Genomic DNA, 24,379 nt, shown 5'->3' on the forward strand with positions numbered 1-24,379 from the left:
TGCAATGACTTCTCGTCCTCTATTGCAGTCTGCCTACACTATATATATAGTGGAGCAAGGGGAGGTTGTACAGTGAATGTGGACAGTCCACATTCACGTAACCCTCCTTCATGGCATTAACTGCCCTTCATCCATCATTACTCCTACTACTTTTAATGTCAAAATGGGTCACCCAATGGGTTGGACCCGATCCAAATGTAATCTGAGTCGTGTTGATTAAGGATTCTTTGAACCGTATTAAGATTCGTTATTATGATTATGTATGAATTTATGAAACATCGATTCTACCCAAAGGCAGGTCGTTGTGTTTCAAATTTACACAGGGTGTGATAATAGATGTGTATTCCAGCCCATGAAGCATGTTCGTACCCAAAGGTACAATGATGAATTGCCTCTAGATACATGATCTGGTAGTTTCACCAACTGAAGTCAATTCCTTGAGAATTGTAGAGACGGAACAACTATGAGTATTGTCATTTCCACCAAAGTGGAACGATAATGGCTCAACTATACTTGTCTCAAAAAAAGTAAAAATAAAGGGTCTCACTTTTACCTTTTCAACATGAGTCTCGTCTGAGTAATAATAGTGATGTCTTTCCATTTTTGTTCCTTGTTTTATCATGTTCTTTCCTTATCGACGGTTCTAGTAATATCCCTCTTTTAGACTGATCTAACTTTTTGGATTAGAAAGAAATTGTGTTATTCACTTTGGGCTATATGGATTTAGATCTGGCCCTTAGAATTGACTAACCTTCCGCTCTTACAGAGCAGAGTACAACCAATCAGAAGGTTACCTCTGAGAAGTGGGAGCGCTCGAACAGACTTAGCCTGTTGCTTTTACAATCTCGGGTGGCTAAAAATATTCGAGGCGTCATTCCTCACTGCAAGACAATGAAAGAATTTTTGGGAGCCATTAAGGCTCAATTTGTCACTTCTAATAAGGCAAGGGTCAGTACACTCATGTCCAAATTAGTGTCTATAAAATTTTCTGGTGACAGTCATATCTGATAGCACATTTTGGAAATGAGGAATATTGTGACTCAACTAAATGACATGAAGTTTGCCATCTCTGACTTCTTCTTGGTTCATCTGATCTTAACCTCGTTACCTACTGAGTATGGACCTTTCAAAATCTTCTATAACACATAATGATGAGTGGTCTTTTAATGATTTCTTGACCAAGTGTGTTGAAGAAGATGAGAGATTGAAGGGTGAGAGGGTGCCAAGTGCACATATGGTCTCTCATAAGATTAAACATATATCGAGGCCAAAGAAAAACTCCTTTAAAAAGAAGAATCAGAAGGAAGCCACTGGAGAGAGTTCAAACTCTCAGGCGAAAACTAAATCCCAGCCAGGAGGCTCTTTTATATAAGGGTTTCTTCTGCAAGAAGAAGGAGCATAAGAAGGTAGATTGTTTGAAGTACAAGAAGTGGATAAAAAATAAAGGTAATAAGTCATTCATTTCTCATGAGTGTAATTTAATTCATGTTTCATTGCATAGTTGGTGAATTGATTATGATGCCACGGTACATATTACCAACTCTTTGCAGACATTTTTGAACAAGAGGAAACCAACAGAACATGAAAGAATAATCTTCTCAGGAAATAAGATGCGTTCGCATGTCAAGAACGTTGGGACCTGCAGAATTGTGTTGGAGTCATGATTTATATTAGATTTGGTCGATACATTCTATGTTTCATCCTATAGTCGAAACCTAATTTCAATTTTAAAACTTGATAAGTTTGGCTTTGTATTTAAATTTAAAAATTCCAAGCTTATTATTATGAAAAATTCAATGAATATAGGTTCTGCATATATGTGTGATGGTTTGTATTGATTAAGAACTAAATTCCAAATTTGGGAATCTCACTCCATTGAGAACACAATGATTGGCAATTAACGTGGCCTAAAGGATGATCAATCCTATCTGCTTTGACATTAGAGGTTAGGACATATCTCGAAAGAGAGAGTCCAAAGACTCGTGAAAGAGGGAATTCTCGGATCCCTTGATTTTATGAATATATAGTCATGTTTTGACTAAATAAAGGCCAAGCAGTCTAATACGTATAAGAAAGATGCTAAACACAACAATGGAAGGTTAAAGATAGTGCATACGGATGTGTGCGGCCCTTTTTCATCGTGTTATACGAGTGAAAGGTATTTTGTCATATTTATAGATGATTACTCACGATATATGTATCTTTACTTATTATCTGAAAAATCAGAGGTCTTTCGGGGTTTTAAGGACTTCAAGAAAGAAGTAGAGAAACAAATCGGTGAAGTTATTAAGGTTGTCAGGTCTGATAGAGGTGGTGAATATTATGGTCGTTTCACTAAGATGGGACAAAAGGAAGGTCCATTAACGCGATTTCTAAAAGAGGAAGGCATTGTACCTCAATATACCATGTCTAGTAGTGCTTACCAGAATGGTGTAGTTGAAAGAAGAAACAGTACGCTTAAAGAAATGGTTTGAGCGATGTTGAATTACTCAAACCTTCATTTAACCTTGTGGGGTGAAGCTCTTAGGACAACAGTGCATATTTTGAATAAGGTTCCTACGAAGGTTGTTCAAAAGACTCCTTACGAGTTATGGATAGGTAGAAAACCTTCTTTGTCATATATGCGCATATGGGGATGTCCAACAGAAACTAAATTGTATAACCCACATATAAAAGCTTTTGATCTTAGGACAACTAGTGGTTTCTTTATTGGTTATCCAGAAAGGTCAAAAGACTTTAGGTTTTATTGTCTATCTCATACACCATAGATAGTAGAAACAGATAAAGCAAGATTTCTTAAAAATGGTTCTATTGGGATATATGCGTCTTAAAATATTGATTTTGAGGAAATACATGATTCAGGTTTCACGTCTGCTAAAGATAAAAACCTATTTTTTCTATCATTGTCCCTTCGGGTAATGTAAGAGAAAGTCCCGTCAATGAACATCAATCCCAACTAGATCCGGTTGTTGATGAAAATATACAACAATAGCAAGATACATAGACTCATTTTTAATCACCTGTAACACCTGTATGGAGGTCTACCAGAATCAGGAAATCTGCTATCCATTTGGACTATGTGGTATATTTACAAGAGTCAAATGATTTCATAAACATGGATGAAGATTCATTCACATTTGCAGAAGCCATTGAAAGTGAAAGATCAACACATTTGATCAATGCCATGAAAAAATAGCTTGACTCTATGGCAAAGAACCAAGTGTGAGATCTTGTTCCTCGACCTGATGAAGTTAGACCTGTTGGTTATAAATGAGTTTATAAGACTAAAACAGACTCTAAAGGTCATGTGGAGAGGTACAAGGCTAGGCTTGTTGCAAAAGGTTTCACACAGATAGAGGGCATTAATTATAATAAGACTTTTTCTCATGTCTCAACTAAGGAATAATTAAGGATAATTATGGCCCTCATAGCTTATTTTGATTTAGAGCTCCATAAGATGGATGTGAAAACTGCCTTCCTGAATGGGAATCTGGATGAGGAGGTATACATGCAACAACCTCCTGGTTTCAGTATAGATGACTCGAATAACTTAGTTTGCAAATTGAATAAGTCAATTTATGAACTCAAATAGGCCTCCTGCCAGTGGTATAAGAAGTTCAATTAGGTAATTATGAACTTTGGATTCACTGAAAACATTGTTGATCAATGTATTTACATTAAGACTAGTGGGAGTAAGTTCATAATTTTGGTTTTATATGTTGGCGATATTCTTCTTGCAACTAATGATTTGAGTCTATTACATGAAACAAAAGATTTTCTTTCCTCTCATTTCGATATGAAGAACATGGGTGATGCCACTTATGTCCTTGAAATCAAGATCTGTCATAACAGAACTAAGGGTGTCCTTGGCCTCTCTCAGAAATCCTATATCATTAAGGTTCTTAAAAGATATGGGATGGAGAATTGTTCTCCTGGTTCGGTACCTATACTGAAAGGGGATAAATTGAGCTTAAAGGATTGTCCTCAAGATGACATTGCGAAGGCTCAAATGGACGTTGTTCCATATGCTTCGACAGTTGGGAGTTTGCAGTATGCGCAGACCTGCACTCGACCTAATACAACATTTGTCGTAGGAATGCTTGGTAGATATTAGTCAAATCCAGACATTGCGCACTAGAAGACAACAAAGAAGGTCATGCATTATTTAAAAGGAACAAAAGACTATATGTTGACCTACAAGAAAGCTGACCACCTAGAGGTCGTTGGATACTCTGATACGGACTTAGGTGGGTGTATTGACAGTAGAAAATTCACTACTGGATACATTTTCCTACTAGCGGGTGGTGCTGTCTCATGGAGAAGTGGAAACAGTCTACCACTGCAGCTCATACCATGGAGGCAGAATTTATTGCTCTATACGAGACTTTGTCACATGCTATTTGGATAAGAAACTTCATTATAAGTCTTGGTATTGTGGACTCTATTGAGAGACCACTAAAGATCTTTTACGATAATGAAGCAGTCATGTCCTTTTCAAATAACAAGAACTCAATATCATGTCGACACTTGGAGTTAAAATATTTTATTGTTAAAGAAAAGACTGGGAATCATCTGGTATGTATTGATACAATTGGGACGAAAGAAATGATTGCAGATCCCCTTACTAAAGGGCTAGCACTGGCATTGTATTCTCAACATGTAAAGGGGATGGGTCTTTTAGATTCCTTCTGATGTATGACAATACATTATGTGATCATATTTGTATTTATGTTTTTTATTCTCTAAGGTTTTGTGCTATTGTTGATTTTGTATAAAGAATCTCTCATATAAGTTAGAGAGAATAACAGAATAACAATATTAAAGGACCAATAGAATAGGTAAGAGACCAACCTATTCATAAAGATAATTTCAACATGCTTAAGCACTGAAGGTGAATTGTAGTGTAGTAAATGAGAATATGACATTTCATAAAGGAATGTTCATCTCCATGACTCATTTGATTCATCCTTGTGATAAAGGGTAGCATTTGAACCCACATGATGAATTAAATCGAGATAACGGTATAAACCTCGATTTAGTGCACTTTTAGTGTTACTAGGTCAAGTGGGAGAATGTTGGACATTTGTATCGGGTCCAACCCATTGGGTGACCCGTTTTGACATTAAAAAAGGTAGTGGGCGTAATGGTGGTTGGAGGACAGTTAATGTCATGAAAGAGGGTTACGTGAATGTGGAGTGTCCACATTCACTGTACAACCTTCCCTTCCTCCATTATATATATATATATAGTGTAGGCAGACTGCAATGGATGATGAGAAGCCATTGCATTGCCTTAGCCTAGCCTACGTAAATCATCATTGGGTTTAGGGTCCTGCTCACTGACGACTTTTTGGCCTGGACTCATCCTGGGCGTCGTCCGACTGAGGAGAATGCCGAGTTCCCTACACGTAGTTGTGAACCATGGCTAATTCAGGTATGCTTCTTGCATTTGTTTTACAAAATTCATCAACATTGGGTTATGTGCCACAATTGGGTCTACACTAAGGGTGGGCAGCTTGTGGGCCGGTTTAACCTGCCTCAACCTGGTATAAGATGGGATGCGGGTTAATTTTTTTTTATCCTAGGCCAGCCCAAACCTAGCCTAAGTCTAGCAGGTCCAGTCGGGAGGACAGACTGGTCGTCGGCTGCTGCACACCCCTAATAATAAAAAGTGGATCATGGATAGGCCAGTCCGCCAGCCTGATATGGGTTGGGGCACAGGCGAGTTTTTTGGACTCTGTGCCCTACTAGGACAATGGCCAGTCTGCGACTCAAACTGCACCCGGGCCGGTCCATTGCCCATCCCTAGGCTCGTCTTGTAAATGGTAAGGAAAAAGTGGGAAATCAAGGAAAAGAAATGAATTGAAAAGGAATTGTCAATGCCTCAACCATCCATTTCCTTCCTTCTCAACTCCCTCGTAAAAGGAGGCATTTAGCATCTCTCCTTCCACTAAAAACTCGTCTATGGTTAATGATCTGGGCTTCAAAAATGAACTTGAGTTCATATTTTCCTATTTGCAAAGTATCATTCCTACTTTCACTTTTCTTACTATTTTTTTGGTTTCAAAACATGCCCTAAGAATCACTTTTCCTACTCTTTACATGTGATGCTCAAATATTGGATTTTAAAAGAAAAAAAAAAGTCATGAGACTTGTATTTCAGTTATATGTCTGCATCCACAACAAGAAAAAGGGGGTGAGGAGGATAACGAGGACAAGCCAAAGATACATCAAATCCGAGTTTGACATTTAGGGGGTGTTTGCGTGTCACAGAAAAAAAGCCTCCTTTCCACGATAAAAGAAGCTTTTTCTGTGGGGCCCACATGGACAGTATAGCGTCATAACATGCAACTTCTGCTAAGAAACTACCCCAAAAGCCTGAAGGTTTCCATGCTACACTCCGGTCGGACTTTGTTTCCGCAGCAACACTCTCCGTGCAACAGTGAACTTGGCCCATTGTCTAGCCCTAGTTTTTAAAGGTGCAAAAATCAATGTCTGGATTCATGCATCTCTATCCTAAGGATAAGGTAGGGAAACAACATGAGTTAATCATAACTCTGTTCATGTTCCAACTTATAAAGAGCTCACCTCAACTCCTGAAATAGGCTCGGCACGCTGAATATGAGGGACGAGTGTTTGGCTTGGCTCATATGGTCAGGTGATAAAATGTAATTTACATATATTTTATACCATAAGGTTTAGATAATTAAAGTGTTTGTTTTTTTGGTGCCAGTACAAGCTTGTTTCTTATAACTCGAGCTAGCTCACCATGAGCTCGAGTTTGGCTCGATCATCACAAAGAACAACTGTCCCAACCAATGTTGTCAGTATCGGTGTGTATAGGCAGAAAGTCGATACGCTTCACTTCTGAATCGGTTATTTTTTAATACAACAAAAACAACAACTACGCCTTCATCCCAAAACAATTGGGGTCGGCGATATGAACCAACAAAGAAAATCATTCTGAGTCTTCCACATGAATCCTTCTCCTTCATTCATTTCTATCCAATGCCATGTCCTCGGTGAGGTTCAAAGCATTCATATCCTTTCCTATCATGAGTATCGGTATCAGCCGATCTTCCTTATTTCGACACAAGGCGGACACCGATACTGACAACATTGGTTGAAACAGCTAAATACATGAGTGTTGGTTCCCATGGATCTAGAACAGCTAAAAATTGTAAAACCTCCACCCTGAATCCGACCCATTTGGTTCATGTAGGTCACAAATTAATAGGACCCCACCATCGAGGTGGTATCCCATGTGGTAAGCGGGGTCCTGTGTCAAGCTGAAGGACCAGGATCGAATCCTCTGCCACATTGGGGACGGCTGTTGTTCGAGTCTACCTAACCCCCGCTTGCCTTTAAAAAAATAAAAATTAATTTAAACTGAAGGCCACCGTTTGTCATTGACTAAAGATCCCGAGCCCTTTCTTGTAAATCAACCACACCAGATACGACAACAGTTCCGAGTGGGCCCCACTGTACCCCGCAATTCAAACGGCTATGCGCGCCGATCAATCGCACCTTGTCCGTTCAAATCTCCCGAAAGAATCTCATCCGTCCACTTTTCGTCCCCGCTTTTAAATTTGAATTACTGAAGTACTTGCTCCCTCGTTACTTCCTCGTTCTCGTTCAAGAAGCACGAAGAGAGAGAGAGAGAGAGAGAGAGAGAGAGAACCGAAGACCACGAGGGCTTTCTCCAGTCCTCCTCCGATGGGTAGCTATCTCTGATTCGCTTTCTCTTGCTTGAATCTTGAGATTTTCCGAGATCGATATGCTCAGAGACGTGGCTTCTTTGAGATTTTTCCGGCGAAATGCCGGAAAGAATCCGCAATCTGACGGTAGCGAAAACGTTCCGGTGACTCCGGCCGATTCGGTAGATCCCTTGTCAGAGAAAGAACCCAACCGCCCGCCTTTATGCACGATCCAGAACCCTGGATCTCTTCCGGAGCAAGAAGTGGGCAAGAAGAGGAAGCTGGACAGGACTCCCTCGAGGAACAAGTGCATGCCTCCTCCTCGTACTCCGGACAAATTAGGGATCGTGAGGAACCGGTTTGGATGGGGGCAGAGGATGGGTGCTGATTTGGAAGAGAATAGGGAAGACAGCAAGGGAGATTCTTGTTCCGCTCCAGGGATGAGCAGCTTGCCCCCGATTCATAAAGGTCCTGGTTGCGGATACACGACTCCTAAAGCCAATCGGGCTGCGGGAAAGGCGTCATCGGCGAATTCGGAAAGCTTATTGGCACAGAGCACACCGACAAAGAGTGTCTCGAAGCCACGTAGTGTGAATTTTGGGATGTCGTCGAGGGGTGTTTCAGTTGCCTCTGGTCCAGCTTCAGTCGTGGGTAGTGTTGAAGTGCCACATTTTGAACTTTGGGAGGATCCGTCGTTTTGGATGGAACACAATGTACAGGTACACTCATTCCTCTATCTCTGGATTTCTGTTTCTTTTCTTTTGTTTCATTGGAACAACCTACTGTGATATTCTCCTAATATTTTTTTGGGTTATATCACAACACTTTTTTTGTTTGCATCCTTGCACAATCTGGTCAGCCAGAGTGTACAGTTCGACCCAATAATGATCTGGGCAAATTTGACTTGTGTAGACCAAGAAATGGCCAGATAATTTCCGTACTGGTTAAATTGGGAGCGGGATGTCATAATTCTTTGTTCTTTTGGTGGCATTAGATGTGTTTTGGAGGCATACTGTGTATGCAAAACGAGCTTATTGTCATTGTCTACGTTGATTATGAAGTCGAAAGTTGTTATCGATCAAATGAGTCCTTTTTCTGGTAATACTTAGTATCATAGAACAATCAAATTCCGCTGGAATCCAACTCAATTTGGCTGAATCACTCCTTGTCCATACAAATTTGTCATAATGCATTCACAAAAATCTTAATCTCCTTATACTGCAATACTTTGCCATCTTTATCTAAGTTCACATTGCCCAGTAAATGAGTCTGCTGTGTAACCTCTGCTATTCTTATTTTGAGTAGATTTTGCTTAAAATTAGAAATCATGGAAACTGCAAATTGATCAAAGTTAAACCAAATGGGCAAAGCTAGAGTACAGCTTGAATTTTAGTAGGCCTCATCTAATTGTACATCTGTATTGGCTGAATCCAGATTGGTTTTCACTGAACTAGTATAACTTGTATTCACTGGTAACATGGTTACCTTTGTTAACCCAACATCTAGTTCACACCTGGTGTTTGTAATTTGTCTGCATTTGTTGTAAAAGAAAAACTAGGCATATGATCGAATGAGAGCTGGATAGTTTGGTCACACTATCATAACTGAGGGGTCTCTGGTTTGAACCCCACGGGGGTTAAACCCCAAGCTTGCCTACCCCCCTTCCCTCCAACCAAAAAAAAGAGAACAAAAACCATGCTTATATGCATCAATTGTTACTAATAGTTTGTGCAAGTATATAAGAGCATGGATGAAAACCAAAAGCTCATTCGGCTGATGCCAGTGCCTTCTTATTTGTTCTTGCACACTCATCATTTCCTGTAACCGTGTTTTATGTGTGTAGGTTTTAGTTCGAGTACGTCCACTTAACAACATGGAAAGGAGTTCGCATGGTTACAATAGATGTTTAAGGCAGGAGAGTGCTCAGAGTATTACCTGGATTGGGCAGCCTGAGACACGATTTACATTTGATCATGTAGCTTGTGAGACTATAAACCAGGCAATTTTCATGACCTTATGCCTTAACTAAAATTCTCCAGTCATGCATAACAGGGGAATGTTTTAAATGTATACAGGAGATGCTTTTCAGAGTTGCTGGCTTACCAATGGTGGAAAATTGCATATCTGGTTATAATAGTTGTATATTTGCATATGGCCAGGTGATCTTCGCTATACTTTTATATTTATCCCTTAGTCAAGTTGCTATTTATACTTATACATTTAGATTCTTAGTGCAGACAGGAAGTGGAAAAACGTTTACCATGCTAGGTCAAATTGATGATATTGAAGTGAAACCTAGCTCAGAACAAGGGATGATGCCTCGCATTTTTGAGTTCTTGTTTTCACGGATTAGAGCTGTAATGTTCACTCTGTTATGTTCTATATTCCAAGAATATGTGGAGTTCTCATCTTAAAGATATTGATTGATTGCAATTTTCACTGTTCAGGAGGAAGAAAGCCAGAGGGATGAAAAGATACGGTATAACTGCAAGTGTTCGTTCCTTGAGATCTATAATGAACAAATTACTGACCTTTTGGATCCTTCATCCACTAATCTGATGGTATTTATCATACATCATACTTTGTCAATTTTGATTTTTATCTTTCTTCCCTATGTTAAACCTTTCTGTCCGTGCTTGCAGCTAAGAGAAGATGTCAGAAAAGGTGTATATGTTGAGAACCTTACTGAATATGAGGTGAACTCAGTATCTGATGTACTTAAGCTGCTTATTCAGGTACAAAGTCTTTATTTGTTACATTTCTAGTCCAGACTAGTTTTAGAGGGAGTCTCACATGCTGTATGATCTATGTTAAGGGATCTTCCAACAGGAAGGTTGCAGCAACAAACATGAATCGTGAGAGCAGTCGTTCTCATAGTGTCTTCACATGTGTTATTGAAAGTTGTTGGGAGAAAAATTCAACAACTTCCTTCCGATATGGAAGGCTTAATTTGGTAGATCTTGCTGGTTCTGAGAGGCAAAAGACTTCGGGTGCTGAAGGAGACCGTCTTAGGGAAGCTGCAAACATCAATAAGTCCTTGTCAACACTTGGGTAGTTCAATATCTTGCATACTTTAACAAGTCATGGTTTTACATTAATGATTGATTCTGTTTTCATTTATTTTATCTGGAATTTATCATGCATTGGTTTTGGGTTTTGCAGTCATGTTATTATGGTTTTAATCGATGTTGCACATGGCAAGCAGATGCACATCCCTTACAGAGATTCTAGGCTGACGTTTCTTCTTCAGGTGCAGACTTGAAAAAACCATCGATAGGAATTCTGTACTAATTGAGTTTCCTTTCTTGGCTTTACCTATGGATGTTCTTAATTCTGAAATTTCTAATCTAATATGCTTAGGACTCTCTTGGTGGAAACTCAAAAACGATGATCATTGCCAATGTCAGTCCTTCTGTGTGGTACGTCTCCTGAGCTTCATGGCATTTTTTTTCCTTATTGGCATTTTATATTATTTGCTTCATATTCTAACCTGTTGCTTTCTTTATTTTCAGTTGTTTAAGCGAGACACTCAGCACTCTTAAGTTTGCTCAGCGTGCAAAACTTATTCAGAATAATGTACCGAACATAATTAATTATTTCATATGTTTTACGCTGGGGCTGTTTGACCAAGTCCTTTTAAAGCCAAAATCATTTTGAACTGATCTGAGAGTTATTTGCTTTTCTATAAGGCTGTCATCAATGAGGATACTTCAGGGGACGTGACTGCATTGCAGAATCAGATACGCATCTTGAAGGTGGTACAAACAACAGATGTAACTTTATGGAGGTCCCATTTGTTTTCTTGTGGAAAATCAAATTCATGATAATTGGTTTGTAAAATAGGATGAAATCACACTCCTAAAACATCAAAATGTTTCAAGATCACTTTCATTCCATCCAAATGGTGTTCATCCCGGTGGTGGTGAGGGTGACAATGCTTCCATTGTAGAAAGATCACCCAGAGTAGGACATGGAAACTTTGATGATTTTGATGGACCGACAATTTCGGGTAGCCCCAGAATCTCAAACAAGAAGGTGAATTTTAATGCTCAACTTCAAGTCTTGACTAATAATAATTGCTATATTCCCTGGTAGCAATAGTTTGCGTGCAATAATTATGTTCTTTATACGATCCCAGTTAAAGTCCCTGGAAGCTACATTGGTTGGTGCACTGAGAAGAGAAAAAATGCAAGAGTCTGTAACTAAGCAGCTTGAGGCAGAGATAGAACAGTTGAACCGCTTGGTAAGGCTATTATATCTGGATTGGAGGGGAAATCATGCTACATTTCTTTTACAGTGTTTATTTGAAGGCAAATAAACTTTGTGCAGTTGACATGTATGCCACTAAGAAGTTAATCATGTAGACACTCAGTGTTGTTGCAAACATGTAATATGTGATACATTTACTAGTTGTTTTGTAGCCATAATAGCTATACATAATATGTGCTCAAGTGGGGGAAGTTGCTGGTAGCAGATGGTAATAAGTTCTATTTGGATGATATTGATGTCAAGTATATCAGCAATCAATCTCCAGAGATTATTCACTTAAATGACATTTGAAAATTGGAAATGCATAAGTTTTGCATTTTTCTAGAATAACTTGCTGTTATAGATACAATTGATTATATATTTGCTATGCTCATTTCCATATAATTGTGCAATTTGTGATTGCTTAGAGTTTTTAGAAGCTTATAAATGTTTTTATGAATCGAAGTCTTGTTCATGACCATATTATGTGGCCTTGACACCAACTCATTGTATGTTTTTTTCTTTTGCCTAAATAGCTTCCGGATTACTGTGATATTTTCAATTATGTGTAGAAGTGAGTTTGCTGTGGATGTCGATCTATGACTCACCAATTTTATCTATTCATAGGTCCGACAAAGGGAGGAGGATACTCGAGGCATGAAGATGATGCTGCGCTTTAGGGAGGATAAAATTCAAAGAATGAAATTGCTTGTGGATGGTTTGATGCCACCAGAATTATACTTACTGCAGGAGAAAAATGCCTTAACTGAGGATATAGAATTGTTACGAAATCGTGTAGATAGGAACCCTGAAGTTACTCGATTTGCCATGGAAAATATTAGGCTTCTTGAGCAACTTAGAAGGTTATTTTCAGTAAAGATTTTCACATGCTTCCTGTTTTTTCTTGATGCTTTCTTTTGTCTTTTATGCTGGATTATTTCTAGTAGTTTTTTTTTTATTTATCTTTCTATGGGTCCAGGTTTCAAGAATTCTATCAAGAGGGTGAACGAGAGACCCTATTGGGTGAAGTTTCTTCACTGCGGGATCAGGTACATTCTCGATATCAGGTCTCCTAGTTTTAACCATAGTCATTGATATCACCTTTCAAAATATCGCGATATATCGGCATTTTAAATCAAGTAAAAAATATCGGCAAAATATTGCAATATTTTCAAAACATTGGCAAAATGAAATATCGTGACTATGATATTAACAGCAGCAGCAGCAACAATGAAAATAATATTAATACTTGTTGCTCTGCATTGTTGTTGTTCTTTTTATTTCTTCTGTTGATTGTTTTCATGTTCAAACCTTTGCTCTCTTATTGAGGTATCATGAACTTTGTTGCTGGGTTTTCAGCTCATTCAGTTCTATGATGGAAAGTTCAAACTGGATAACATAAAAAATGTTGGACGTTCGCCTCAGGTGACTATCTATTATGCTTTTCATTTAGTTGCATTTGCTTCTTTTATTTTTTCCAATCCACCAGAAAGTCGTTCCCTTGTTGCATCTGTTTTACTTTTAGGTGGTTTTCTTCACTAAACTCTCAAACTGTTGTTCCTTGGATACAGATGAAGAGTAAGAAAGGAATAGCTGATGAACCTAGAGAAAATGAATCTTTGACTCTGGAGGTTTCCTTCAATTCTTTAAACTGTTACTAGATGAAAAGGTAGGAAACTTGTTTTGTGCTCTCAGCTGATGATGTTGCTTTCTAATTTCAGATGAGGAGCAGCATAAAAGAATTAGAGGACTGCAGGAATAGCCTGCGTTCGTGTCTGGAAGACAATGAAAAATTTACCCGGTATTTGCAATCATCACTTTTTTCAACTGTTCCACCTGTCAAATGATTGAGATAGTTGACGCCTATGAGGCCCACTGTTATGTCCTTGTGGTTGGATTTTCTCTATGTTTTTACAGAGAAATACATGATTTACAGATTCAACTAAATGCTGTCAAATCATTGTGCCGGGATCAAGAAGAAATGCTTGAAATGCTGAAGGTGTGTGTTCACTTAGCAAGTCCAAATTTGCATAATATAAGAACATCAAAACTTTTATGTTAACTTGTCATTGCTGTGCAGGAGCAAGTGCCTACAAGTTCTGGCAAGGCAGCTAAAACAAGTCATACTCAGATTGATGAGATGAATAAAGAGATTCAGGTTATCTTCTGTGGGTTCCTTTATGCAATGATTAATATTTTAACAAGTGCCTAGTATTATTCCTCACAGAATTAAAATGTTTGATCCTGTTACTGATAAGTAACAAATGTTGCCTAATCTTATGCAGGAGTTTTATTCAGAAGTTCCTTTGCATTCAACAGATGGTCAAAAGTCTGGCAGCAAGTCAGTTGATTTAGTTCATAGATGGGAAGCAGACTTGAAAGATAATATTGTGTTGAAATATTCAGATGATGTCATCAATTTGCAGCTGGAATTGGATTCAATAAAAGTTATGCTTGAAGAGGAAATATCAACTAGACTAGAGGCAGAGAAAAGATTTGCTGATCTTAGTAATGACATTCAGAAGGAAAATAACCAGTATTCACTGACAAATGAAAAACTAAAAGATGCTGAAAATGAGTTGAAGGATGCCAGGTCAATAATTGAGGCACTTGAATCCCAACATGTTCTATTGTTAAATGATCTGGAGGATATAAAAGTTCAGAATGATCAATATATCAACCACCTAGGCAAGAAGGAAGAGGAGATCTCATGCTTGAAGGAACAGGTTGAAAGATATAAAAGGAACATGCAAAGAGTTTCACACCAGCAGGATGAAGTTCAATCTTTAAAGCATTCTGAGAATGGCGAGTCCCACTTCCAGTTAAAATTGAAAAGAATGCAATATGCCTTAGAGAAGGCCAGGAGGCTGAATGTGAGGTACCAATCTGATCAGGCATCACAGTCGTCATATGAACAAAAAATGGATAAAGTTCGAGGGCAGGTTGAAGCAGAAACAGCTGAAGCAATCATCTGCCTGCAGGAAGAGCTTGCTATGGTTCAGCAGCAGGTTGATACAATTACTGCAAAAGATATAGAAACAAACAAGAAATTGATACTTTTGGAGGCAGACTCCAGAGAGTTGCAGGATACTGTGTGCTTTCTAAGAAAGGAAAACAGTAGACTTGTTGAAGTAATCCAGAAAAAAAATGAGGAGATGAAGTCACTAACAGAGGAGTGGGAGCAGTCTGCTTGTGAGATCACTAAAGTTCTTGTTGATGGGCATGATGCACTAGAGAATGCCTCCTATGAGGTTGATGGCATTGCACAGTCCTTCCATCAGCAGTACTGGGTAAATGAACAGGTAGAGAAGATGATAAAATGCATTGTTGAGAAAGATGCATTGATTGAAGACCTGAAAAAGCGCCTGATTGATGCACAGGCAGTAGGACATGATGTGGAGTGGAAATTGCGGTCCTTGAAGGGGGCAACTATTGCTATAACTGATGCACAACAGCAGGAAATAAATGAGAAAGAGAAGATGATCCTCTTTTTGGAGTCAAAGCTCAATGAAAAGGTATCCATAATTACTGATCTGGAAAATAGGATCAAACTTGCAAAATCAGAGAGATTCAGTTCTCGTGAAAGTTTAATCAAAGAGATGGAACTTCAAGTGGAGGTTGCATGTGAAAAGTCCTTTATTTCCGATACTATCTCATGTGTACTTCTTGGTGCTATTGCGGGCTATTCATTTGACTCCTTTTCTGAGAAGGTAGTACTTTCTTGTGCTATTGTTGATCAAAATGAAAGCCTAGTGGGAGAAGTAAATGGTATCAATAAGAATTTTGAAGAGACTAATGGGGAAACCCTTGAACTTTTGTTTCAGTCTGGAAAAGTCACCAGCTCCAGACACCCATTAGATGAAACATGCTTTACAGATTCTGTCAATCTACCTTCTGAGAGATGCTCAGCCACTCACAAGTCTGCTGCATCGGTTGATCATTTAGATTCAGAGACACTAATGGTATTTGGGAATGATTTAACCATCCTGAGTTCCTTCTTGAAAGATTGCCTAGAAAGTGTTAAAGGTCCTTGCAACAGGCATTGGTGTATGCCAGCACCAAAAGACAGTGAAAATAGGTTGATTGGAGAAAATTGCATTGTCACATTTGTGGATGGCAACCAAGAGGTATGCACAAATAAACATCATGCGTGTTTTTTTCTTTTAATTTGACTACTGTCTATAGAATTGGAAAACCATTTTATTTTGATAGATGCCTTCTCTGGCCATATAGTCCTTGTGCTAAGCTTCTCTCAGTTTTCTTTAAAAAATAGCTTTTTTAGACGGTAGGTTTTGAGTTACAACTTTACTGCATGTTTTTTTCCTTTTCAGATGGAGATTGGAGAATCACTGTCTGGCTAACCAGGAGTGGATTCTCAGGAATATAGGGTGGTGCAGGACCTTGACTTTGCATTCGAAGATGATTCTGTAAACCAAATTCCTTGCAGATCTTATCTTGATCGTGCACATGAACTCACAATTTGTGAAGGAATCCATGATCATGGTGTAGAAAAATCATTGGTCTCTTGGCCGATATTGTCAGAAGAACGGAGAATTGATGGTAAATACAACATAACAACCATTTCACTCTTGAGAAAGGAAGTAGAGTCTGCAGTTTCCTGTGTTAGGGAGTTACATGTCTATCTGAGCAGCTTACTTGATGAGAATGAGAAGATGAAAAAGTATGAAGAGCAGATCAGGGTAAACTTTGAAGCACTTTCTGCTCAGGTTCTTAAATTACAGGCAGATATTGATCATAGGCAAAAATATTTTGAGCTTACATTGCTGGAGCTGTGTCATAGGCTGGAGTCTGTCATGGTGGCATCTCAAGAAGCTAAATCTTGTTGGTTCCAACACAAGAAGGTTTGATATGATAATACTTGAAGTGCTATTTCAATTGTTTGAACTTCTGCCATATGCTTTTAGTGACAGGAAGTGTCTTTATGCATGCCTACGCTGATGCTTTTTCTGCAGACATAATTATGCCAGATACTTTTTGCAGTTGATATTACAAAAGGTATTGATTTTGAACAGGTGTTTGCTGAAGAGTTGGAAGTTGCAAAAGCAGTTGCATCTAAGAAAACCATTGAAGCCTCCAAGTTGGTCGAGAAATTTGAGGAGGCCCAAGCAGCCATGAGGGAGGCCGATGTTATGGTAAATGCATTGGTCAAAGCAAGTGAATTATCAAAACTGGAGGTGGAAAGAACTAAGAAAATGGAAGCCAAGTTAATCATCCAGAGGGATTCCTTGGTTGGTGAAGTTCAAAGCTTAAAGTCTTCAGCCAATTTGATGAAGCAGGAATTTGGTCAACTGGAAGGGGAGTTCCTTTTGAGCATAAGTGAAACAAGGAGTCTGGTTTTTGCAGTTCAGGAGCTTTTTGCAGCAACACAGATCTCTGTCATGGAGGACTTTAAGTCAGTTGTGTGTGATATTCACTGCTTGAAATCTCTAGTCATGGAATCAGCAGGTTTGGCAAAAAAATGTTTAGAAGAAGTATGGACTGAGATTATAGGAAAAGACTGTGCCGTATCTGTGCTGCACCTGTGTCACATGGGAATCTTCTTGGAAGCCATAACTGGCTTGAATGTAGAGATTGGTTTCCTTCATCATGGACTGTCTGAATCTAACTCTATTATAGCTGATTTGAGAGAGCATAACCTCAGGGCACAAGGGGAACTTGAAGCATGTAGCATCCTAAGAGGAAAGCTACTAAATGACATCAAGAATAGTTTTGATCGCATCACAAGAAAAGAACAGGAAATAGGTAGGTTTGGAGAAAAGTTAAGTGTTTTTGAGAAGAAAATTTTAGATTTACAAGTTCAAGAAGAGCTACTGCTAACTAGGTCAAATAGCATGTGTTCTGAGCTTGGTATCCTGATGAAAGCGATAGATGATAAGAACAGAACTGCTTTAGTGGCTGTACTTGATCAAGAAAAACTCTTGAAAGAAAAAGAAGTCCACTGTAAGCTGGAGGAATCTTGTAAAATGGAAGCAAATATGCAGAGATTGAATGAGTTAGTTTTTAGACAACTCCATCTTCTAGTTGATTCTTCCCTCTTTGAATCCACTGCAAAGATGAACCTTAAGCAAGTATCACATATAAAACAAAATGAAGGCATTGAGTACTTCCAGGAACTCATGGAAAAATATGCAGAGCATATGTTGATGACATTGTCCTCCAAAGAGCTTGAGCTGCTTGTCTTTGCTTCTGAGCTAGAGCAGAAAAGTAGAGCCAAATCACTTGTCTGTTATGAGCTGGGTCAACTACGAGAGGAGAATAAGTTCATGAGTACACAGCTTGAGAAGTACATGGGCAGGATATCTGAATTGGAAAAGGAGCTCGAAATTGCAACTACCTTAGCTCATACTGAAGATAATCTACTCTGCAAGTTTTTCAATGGATCTACAGTCCCTAAAGCAGAATATGTATCAGTGGATTTGGGGGACTGGATGAACTACTCCAAGTTACTAAATGGATTAAAAGAAAGAGCGGACAGAACTATTGAGTTGGGAGAAGAAAGAGACAGTTTGGCTGCAATCCTCCAGAGACTCAAAGAAGAAATGATTCTCTTGAAAGTAGAGCAGGAGCTGGAGAAGCAGTTGTTGGTTGATACAGATTTGGAGTTGGACTTTTCTATTTACTCTCACTCGATTATTGTCCATGAGCTTGATTTAAAAAGTAAACAAATGAACATTCAAATGGAGAACATGAATGAAATGAGCAAAGAGAATGAGATGTTGAGAAGCAAACTCATTGAAATCAATAATGTCAAAGAAAAGTTGTCATGTGAGTTATTGAATCTCAAGGATCAACATGCCATAGTTACTGCAGATCAACAAAGAAAGGAAGAAGAGTTGTCTGTACTGCTTGAACAGAAACATTCAACAGGGCACAGTTTATCAACAATGGAAAGAGAAAAAGTAGAGCTTAAGTATATACTGCAAAAGAAAGATAATTCACTATGTTCTTCTAGATCTCTTGCCAATCATTGCTTGGATCTGATTCAACAGCTTGATACTGATGGAAGCAGAACGTATCAGATACTAAACAAATTGCTGTCTATGATGCTTGCTGTGGTGACAAGTGAAAGAGTGAATGCTTTCTTGGATGATCTTTTTGAGAGCATATCTGAGTGCGAGATGAAGTTAACTAAGATTATGTCGGAGCATGAGTGTTTGGAGATTTCAGCTCAAGAATTATTGTCTGAAAATCTCATGCTCAAGTCTGAGATGGTTCGGAAGGATGAAATCTTGAGAGGCTTGTCATTTAATTTGAGTCTATTGCAGGAGTCAGCATCTAAGGCAAAGGACCAAGCGGATGAATTCACAGAAATGAAGACAGCAATGGAAGCATTAGAAGAAGAACTAGTAACAAAGTCAAATGAACTTGACAATATTTTTGAGCACAACCAAATGCTTGAAGTTGAACTGAAAAAAAAATCCATTCATATTTCTGCATTGGAATTAGAATACACAAATGTTCTCACAACATTACAGGAAGTTTCAAATGAAAATTGTGAGCTGCAACATCAAATAGATGATCTCTTAGCGAATAAGAGCTCTGTAGAGAGTGAACTGGAGAAGAAAAACATGGTAACTGAAGAGCTGGCTAAGGAAGTTGAAGAAATGAAGTCTTCACTAGATAGTGTGAATATTTTGCTCAAAGGCATGAAATCTGATCTGGATAAAATTATTAAAGAGAGGGATCACCTTGATGACAAGGTGAATGCATTGAAAGAGAAGGCAGCAATGACACAAGCATTAGCTGAAGAAAATGAAGCAATTGCTGCTGATGCGCGAGAGGTACCTAACCATCATTAGTTTCTAGTTCTTGATTTACATGTTCTTTTCTTTCTTGAGTTGTTTCATTTTTAAGTGGGTGTACTTGTTCAGATGGCTGAGGCGAGAAAGGCTTATGCTGAAGGCAAGGAAGCGGAAGTGAAGCTTTTAGAGACATCCATTGAAGAGCTTGAATGCACCATCAATGTCTTGGAAAATAAGGTGCTGCATGGCCCTAATATTTTCTGGCAGGCATTATCATTTACTGGTCTTACTATTATGTATTATCTTGTTTTCCTTGTCAATCTTTTATTTGTGAGTGTCCATGCATTTCACTTTGCAAATAGCCTGACCATTTAGGCTGTTAGGTGGAAATTAACAAGGATGAGGCGGAAAGGCAGCGTTTGCAGAGTGAAGAACTGGAAGAAGAACTCCAAGCTCTGAGGCATCAGATTTTGGCATCGCAAACTGATGGTATGAACACCAAGATGGATGGTACTACTAGAGACAGTGATGATAACTTTCAGCGGTAGTACATTTGAATATTCTACCTTTGTTTGCTGAAATTCTTTGCTATTTCAAAAATTATTTAGGTTATGACTTCTGTACAGATACCTAGAAGGACAAATGAGTGAGCTACTAGATGCAAAAAAGCAGACAGAGGTGCTGGAAAAGGCAATTAGAGAGAAGGATTTTGAGGTGAAACCAATTGTTTACTAGAAGTTGATATTTGCTTGTTTTGATGGCCTATTAGGATACTGTCGAATGCATTTTTTTTTTAAACTTTGTTTGCTTTTCTTATGTTAGCATCAAAATGAATCCACCAATTAATATACAAAAAGAGTCACAAATATGCTAAAAGAAGGTAAAACATTTTCTTGTAATATAGTTCACTATGTCACAGCTCGGGGTAGGCCTAGGAAGACTTGGATGGAGATGATAGGAAAAATTATGAATGCTTTGAACCTCACCGAGGACATGGCATTGGATAGAAATGATTGGAGGAGAATGATTCATGTGGAAGACCCAGAATGATTTTCTTTTTTGGTTCATATCGCCGACCCCAATTGTTTTGGGATGAAGGCGTAGTTGTTGTTGTTGTATAGTTCACTATGTCACAGGGACACGCCCCTCAAGGGATGAATTGTGCATTGGTATGTCGCGTCATGGATTCAGATTTGGGACACAACTCGATTTGTGTCAGACACGGCGATACGATGCACGTGTATCCGACACGTTGACACGACACACAACACACATCTGACACAAAGACACGACATCCGACATGCCTGATATAGTGTCTGACATGCACGATATAGTGTCCGACACGATCGACGCCTGCCTGGCACCTTTGAGACACGGTGTCTGACACATTTGATATGGTGTTCGACACGCCCGACACAGTATTGGACACGATAAATATGCTTATAAAAAAATATATATATATATTTAAAATTGTAATGGATAATATATATTATATAATTATATGAATCTATAATATATGTACGTCTGTGTCCCCGAATCCTAACTTTTGAAAATTGCTGTATCGTACCAACCAAATCCGCATTGTATCCCATACCCGCATCTGCGTCCGTGTGACATAGATAGTGCATGAAGGACTAACCATTGGGATATCAACTTAATAGTAAGAAATGTTGCTATGGCTTCACTCTCTAGGCTGAGAATGAGTCTGTGGATGTGTTTGATGTCAAATATTCTTATCCTGGTTCAGCCGGTCTTGCATTCTTCTAGCAAATCCATCAATAATTAGGGGTTACCATCAATTATAAAATTTCATTGATAAGGTGCTATATAGCTGCTAGAAAATAGTAAACCCTGCTCATGATGGCTAATTACATTTAGTAGTCTTTGTACAACTTTTTAACTTTTTCTTGGCCTTAATAGTCAAGTAGTCATCTGTGTCAGCTCTTCCTCTCCAGGAAAAGTTAAGTGATTTAGTCACAATTAGCTAGTGGTCGTAGGCTTAGTTTTGTTTTCATATGTTGATACTTCTTTTTGGTTCTATTGAATGTGCACTGATTATGTTATTCTGTTAACATTGATGGATGTAGAATTCTTTAACTGTACTATAAGGAACCAGACATTTTATGGCTTTGTGTTCTATTTACTAAATGCATTCTTTGCCTGAAACTCCTTATGAGTTTGCGTGTTTGTTATATTTCACAGATTGAAAACTGCAAAGCTCATATCTCTGAGCTTACCTTGCATGCAGAGGCACAAGCAAGTGAATACAAACAAAAGGTACAAGACTGCTAAATTAACCAAATATCAAAAGTCTGTTATTTGTTAGGGAAGATTGGATGTGTGACACATGATACACTAATGTATGTTAACGTTCTGGAATTGTAATGCAGTTTAAAGCTCTGGAAGCCATGGTACAACAAGTTAAACCTGAACCTGCTTCCTCACACGCCATGGCAGTAGGACATAATAAATCTGAAAAAACTCCTACAAAATCCAGGGGCTCTGGTTCTCCTTTCAAATGTATAGGTCTAGGATTGACACATCAGTTAAACTCAGAGAAGGATGAAGAGTTGTCAGCAGTAAGACTTAGGATGGAAGAGCTGGAAGCATTGGCCACAAGCAGGCAGAAGGAGGTATGTCAAGAACCATTATAGTTTTTACTTTTCTTTTCTCTCCCTTTTCAGTCAGAAATGCGGAGAACCATGTGCTTTTACTTAAAAAGTGCCCTCCATTTTTTCCTTCAGATATTCATGCTCAACACAAGATTAGCAACGGCAGAGAGCATGACACATGATGTGATCAGGGACCTACTTGGCGTTAAGTTAGATATGAATAACTATGTTGTAAGTTATCCGCTTCCAAATCCATTGACTAAAATCAATCCTTTGTTTCTTTATGACTTGATGAGTGCTTTTGATGACAGTCTTTGATAGATAAACAAAACGTGCAAGATGTCACAGAGAAAGTGAGGTGTCTAAGTGAACAATCTCAAGAGAAGGTTTATTTTGTGAATTGATCAAATCTCTAGGCATTTGGCAGTTTGTATTCTTTGAAACATTATCTTCTATGCAGGAGCAGGAAGTCCTGAAGCTACGGGAACAGCTTAATGAGTTTATAGAGGAGAGGACTGGGTAGGTTATGTGTAACTATTCTTCCTATTATGCTTTCTGATTTAGTTTTTCAGTGCTGATAACTTGTGTTACAATAAATCTCTTCCTTAATTAAGCTGGCTGGAAGAGATAAATAGAAGGCGTGCAGAAATGGTAGCTGCACAGATTGCATGTGAAAAGCTTCGGTTACGAGACCAGTTTCTTACTGTTGAAAATGACATGTTAAAGGTGTGACATTAAAGTAAAGAGTTCTGTCAGTAGTTTAGCTAGTTCTTGCTATTGCATTTTTGCCTTTGTTATTGAATTTATATTTCAAATTATTTGTAGATGGAAAATGCCAATCAGAAGAAGAAGGTTGTGGAACTAGAAGAGGAGGTGAAGCAGTCTGGACAGCAGAATCTGCAACAACGCATTCATCATCATGCAAAAATTAAGGTTGTGAACTCCTCAACTTATGTAACAACTTATCAGTACTGGCCCTGTTTGATTGGATGATATGTATTTACATGTTAGAATTCATTCAATTCAACAGGAAGAGAATAACTTATTGAAAGTCCAGAATGAGGAACTTGCTACAAAACTCAGGCGTACTGAAACACTTCTTGTACGTGTGAATGATGAGCTTGCACGTTACCGTGCTTCTAATGGAAAGAAGCCTTATATTGATGTTGATGTAGAACAAAATCTGAAAAACAAACTAAAGGTTTGTAACGAGGAGCTGCATTGATTCCACTGAACTTTCTTAATTGAATAATCTGGAGTAATTTCCAACTTTGGCAGGAAACTGAAGAAGAGAGGATTCAATTGGCACAAAGATTATTAAGCACGTGTACTAATATTTTGAAGGTAGCATATGTTAAACAAATCATCCCCTCCGCACCCCTCTTCCCCCACCTTAAATTCTTCTTCCTTGGGGTAAAGATTTAAGTTCATAATGCAGGCTGCTGGTATAACTTGCCCAGTTCGTGATATAAGTCCTGCTGCAGCAGAGGAAGCATTGGTCCGGCTCAATGATCGAGTTACTTCTGCTGAAAGAGAGCTACAAGATTTGAAATTGAAGGTGGCATCCAAAGGAAATCAATTTGTTTTTTTATTTCTCCTTGATTTTTTGTTGTGCTATCTGGCTCAATTAGCTATTACTGGTTTCTATCGCAGAACAAAATATGCGAAGAGCAGATAAGGTTGACAGAGCTCAGGCGACAAAATTCACCATTAAAAGTGAAGAAAAGGGAGAGTTGTGGAACACCACAAAGGACATCCCACAGCCCATCTATGCCTACCATTAAATGATGCCTTTTGCTCCATTTACGTGAATTTTTTCAAGGATTGTTAGTTGTTGGCGTACAATCCAGTGTATATTTTTCTGTAATTATTCTCACAAGATGAGGCCAGGCAGATGCTGATGCCACCTTTGCTTGTTGGCTCTAATAAAAAGCATCAATCCATTCTTTCACCTGTTGTATCTTGTACCGATTCTCAATGAAATTCATTTTTTGACGTCTGCAAATGCGTAAGAATGCCATTAAACATGCTCCCTTGTACAAGTATGCACAGTGTCCACA

At 38.5% G+C, this 24,379-nt stretch overlaps 1 protein-coding gene across 1 annotated transcript; it reads left to right on the top strand.

Moving 5' to 3' along the window:
* Positions 1-8,190: 8,190 nt before the first annotated feature.
* On the top strand, positions 8,191-24,107 carry LOC149838693 (kinesin-like protein KIN-12F). Its single transcript, XM_090008298.1, has 35 exons — positions 8,191-8,415; positions 9,540-9,695; positions 9,772-9,855; positions 9,934-10,053; positions 10,144-10,257; positions 10,339-10,431; positions 10,512-10,747; positions 10,859-10,946; positions 11,057-11,115; positions 11,209-11,272; positions 11,386-11,451; positions 11,540-11,731; positions 11,835-11,939; positions 12,572-12,807; positions 12,924-13,011; positions 13,666-13,745; positions 13,862-13,943; positions 14,025-14,102; positions 14,230-16,071; positions 16,276-16,295; positions 16,392-16,806; positions 16,933-19,746; positions 19,837-19,944; positions 20,091-20,217; positions 20,345-20,421; positions 21,910-21,984; positions 22,098-22,340; positions 22,452-22,550; positions 22,780-22,838; positions 22,934-23,045; positions 23,145-23,252; positions 23,350-23,520; positions 23,598-23,663; positions 23,758-23,877; positions 23,973-24,107. The coding sequence occupies exons 1-35, from the start codon at positions 8,299-8,301 to the stop codon at positions 24,105-24,107; spliced, it is 8,649 nt and encodes a 2,882-aa protein (XP_089864424.1). The 5' UTR covers positions 8,191-8,298.
* The last annotated feature ends 272 nt before the right edge of the window (positions 24,108-24,379 follow it).

The sequence above is a fragment of the Nuphar pumila genome, chromosome 5 (assembly GCF_984573655.1).
Source record: "Nuphar pumila chromosome 5, dmNupPumi1.hap1.1, whole genome shotgun sequence".
Classification (NCBI taxonomy): Eukaryota; Viridiplantae; Streptophyta; class Magnoliopsida; order Nymphaeales; family Nymphaeaceae; genus Nuphar; species Nuphar pumila.

Excerpts from the sequence above, each read along its gene's own strand:
- LOC149838693 (XM_090008298.1), top strand. The coding sequence starts at position 8,299 with ATGTCGTCGAGGGGTGTTTCAGTTGCCTCTGGTCCAGCTTCAGTCGTG. Across the intron at positions 14,103-14,229 it reads AGATGAATAAAGAGATTCAG|GAGTTTTATTCAGAAGTTCC; the intron begins GTTATCTTCTGT and ends AATCTTATGCAG. Across the intron at positions 16,807-16,932 it reads GTTGGTTCCAACACAAGAAG|ATACTTTTTGCAGTTGATAT; the intron begins GTTTGATATGAT and ends TAATTATGCCAG.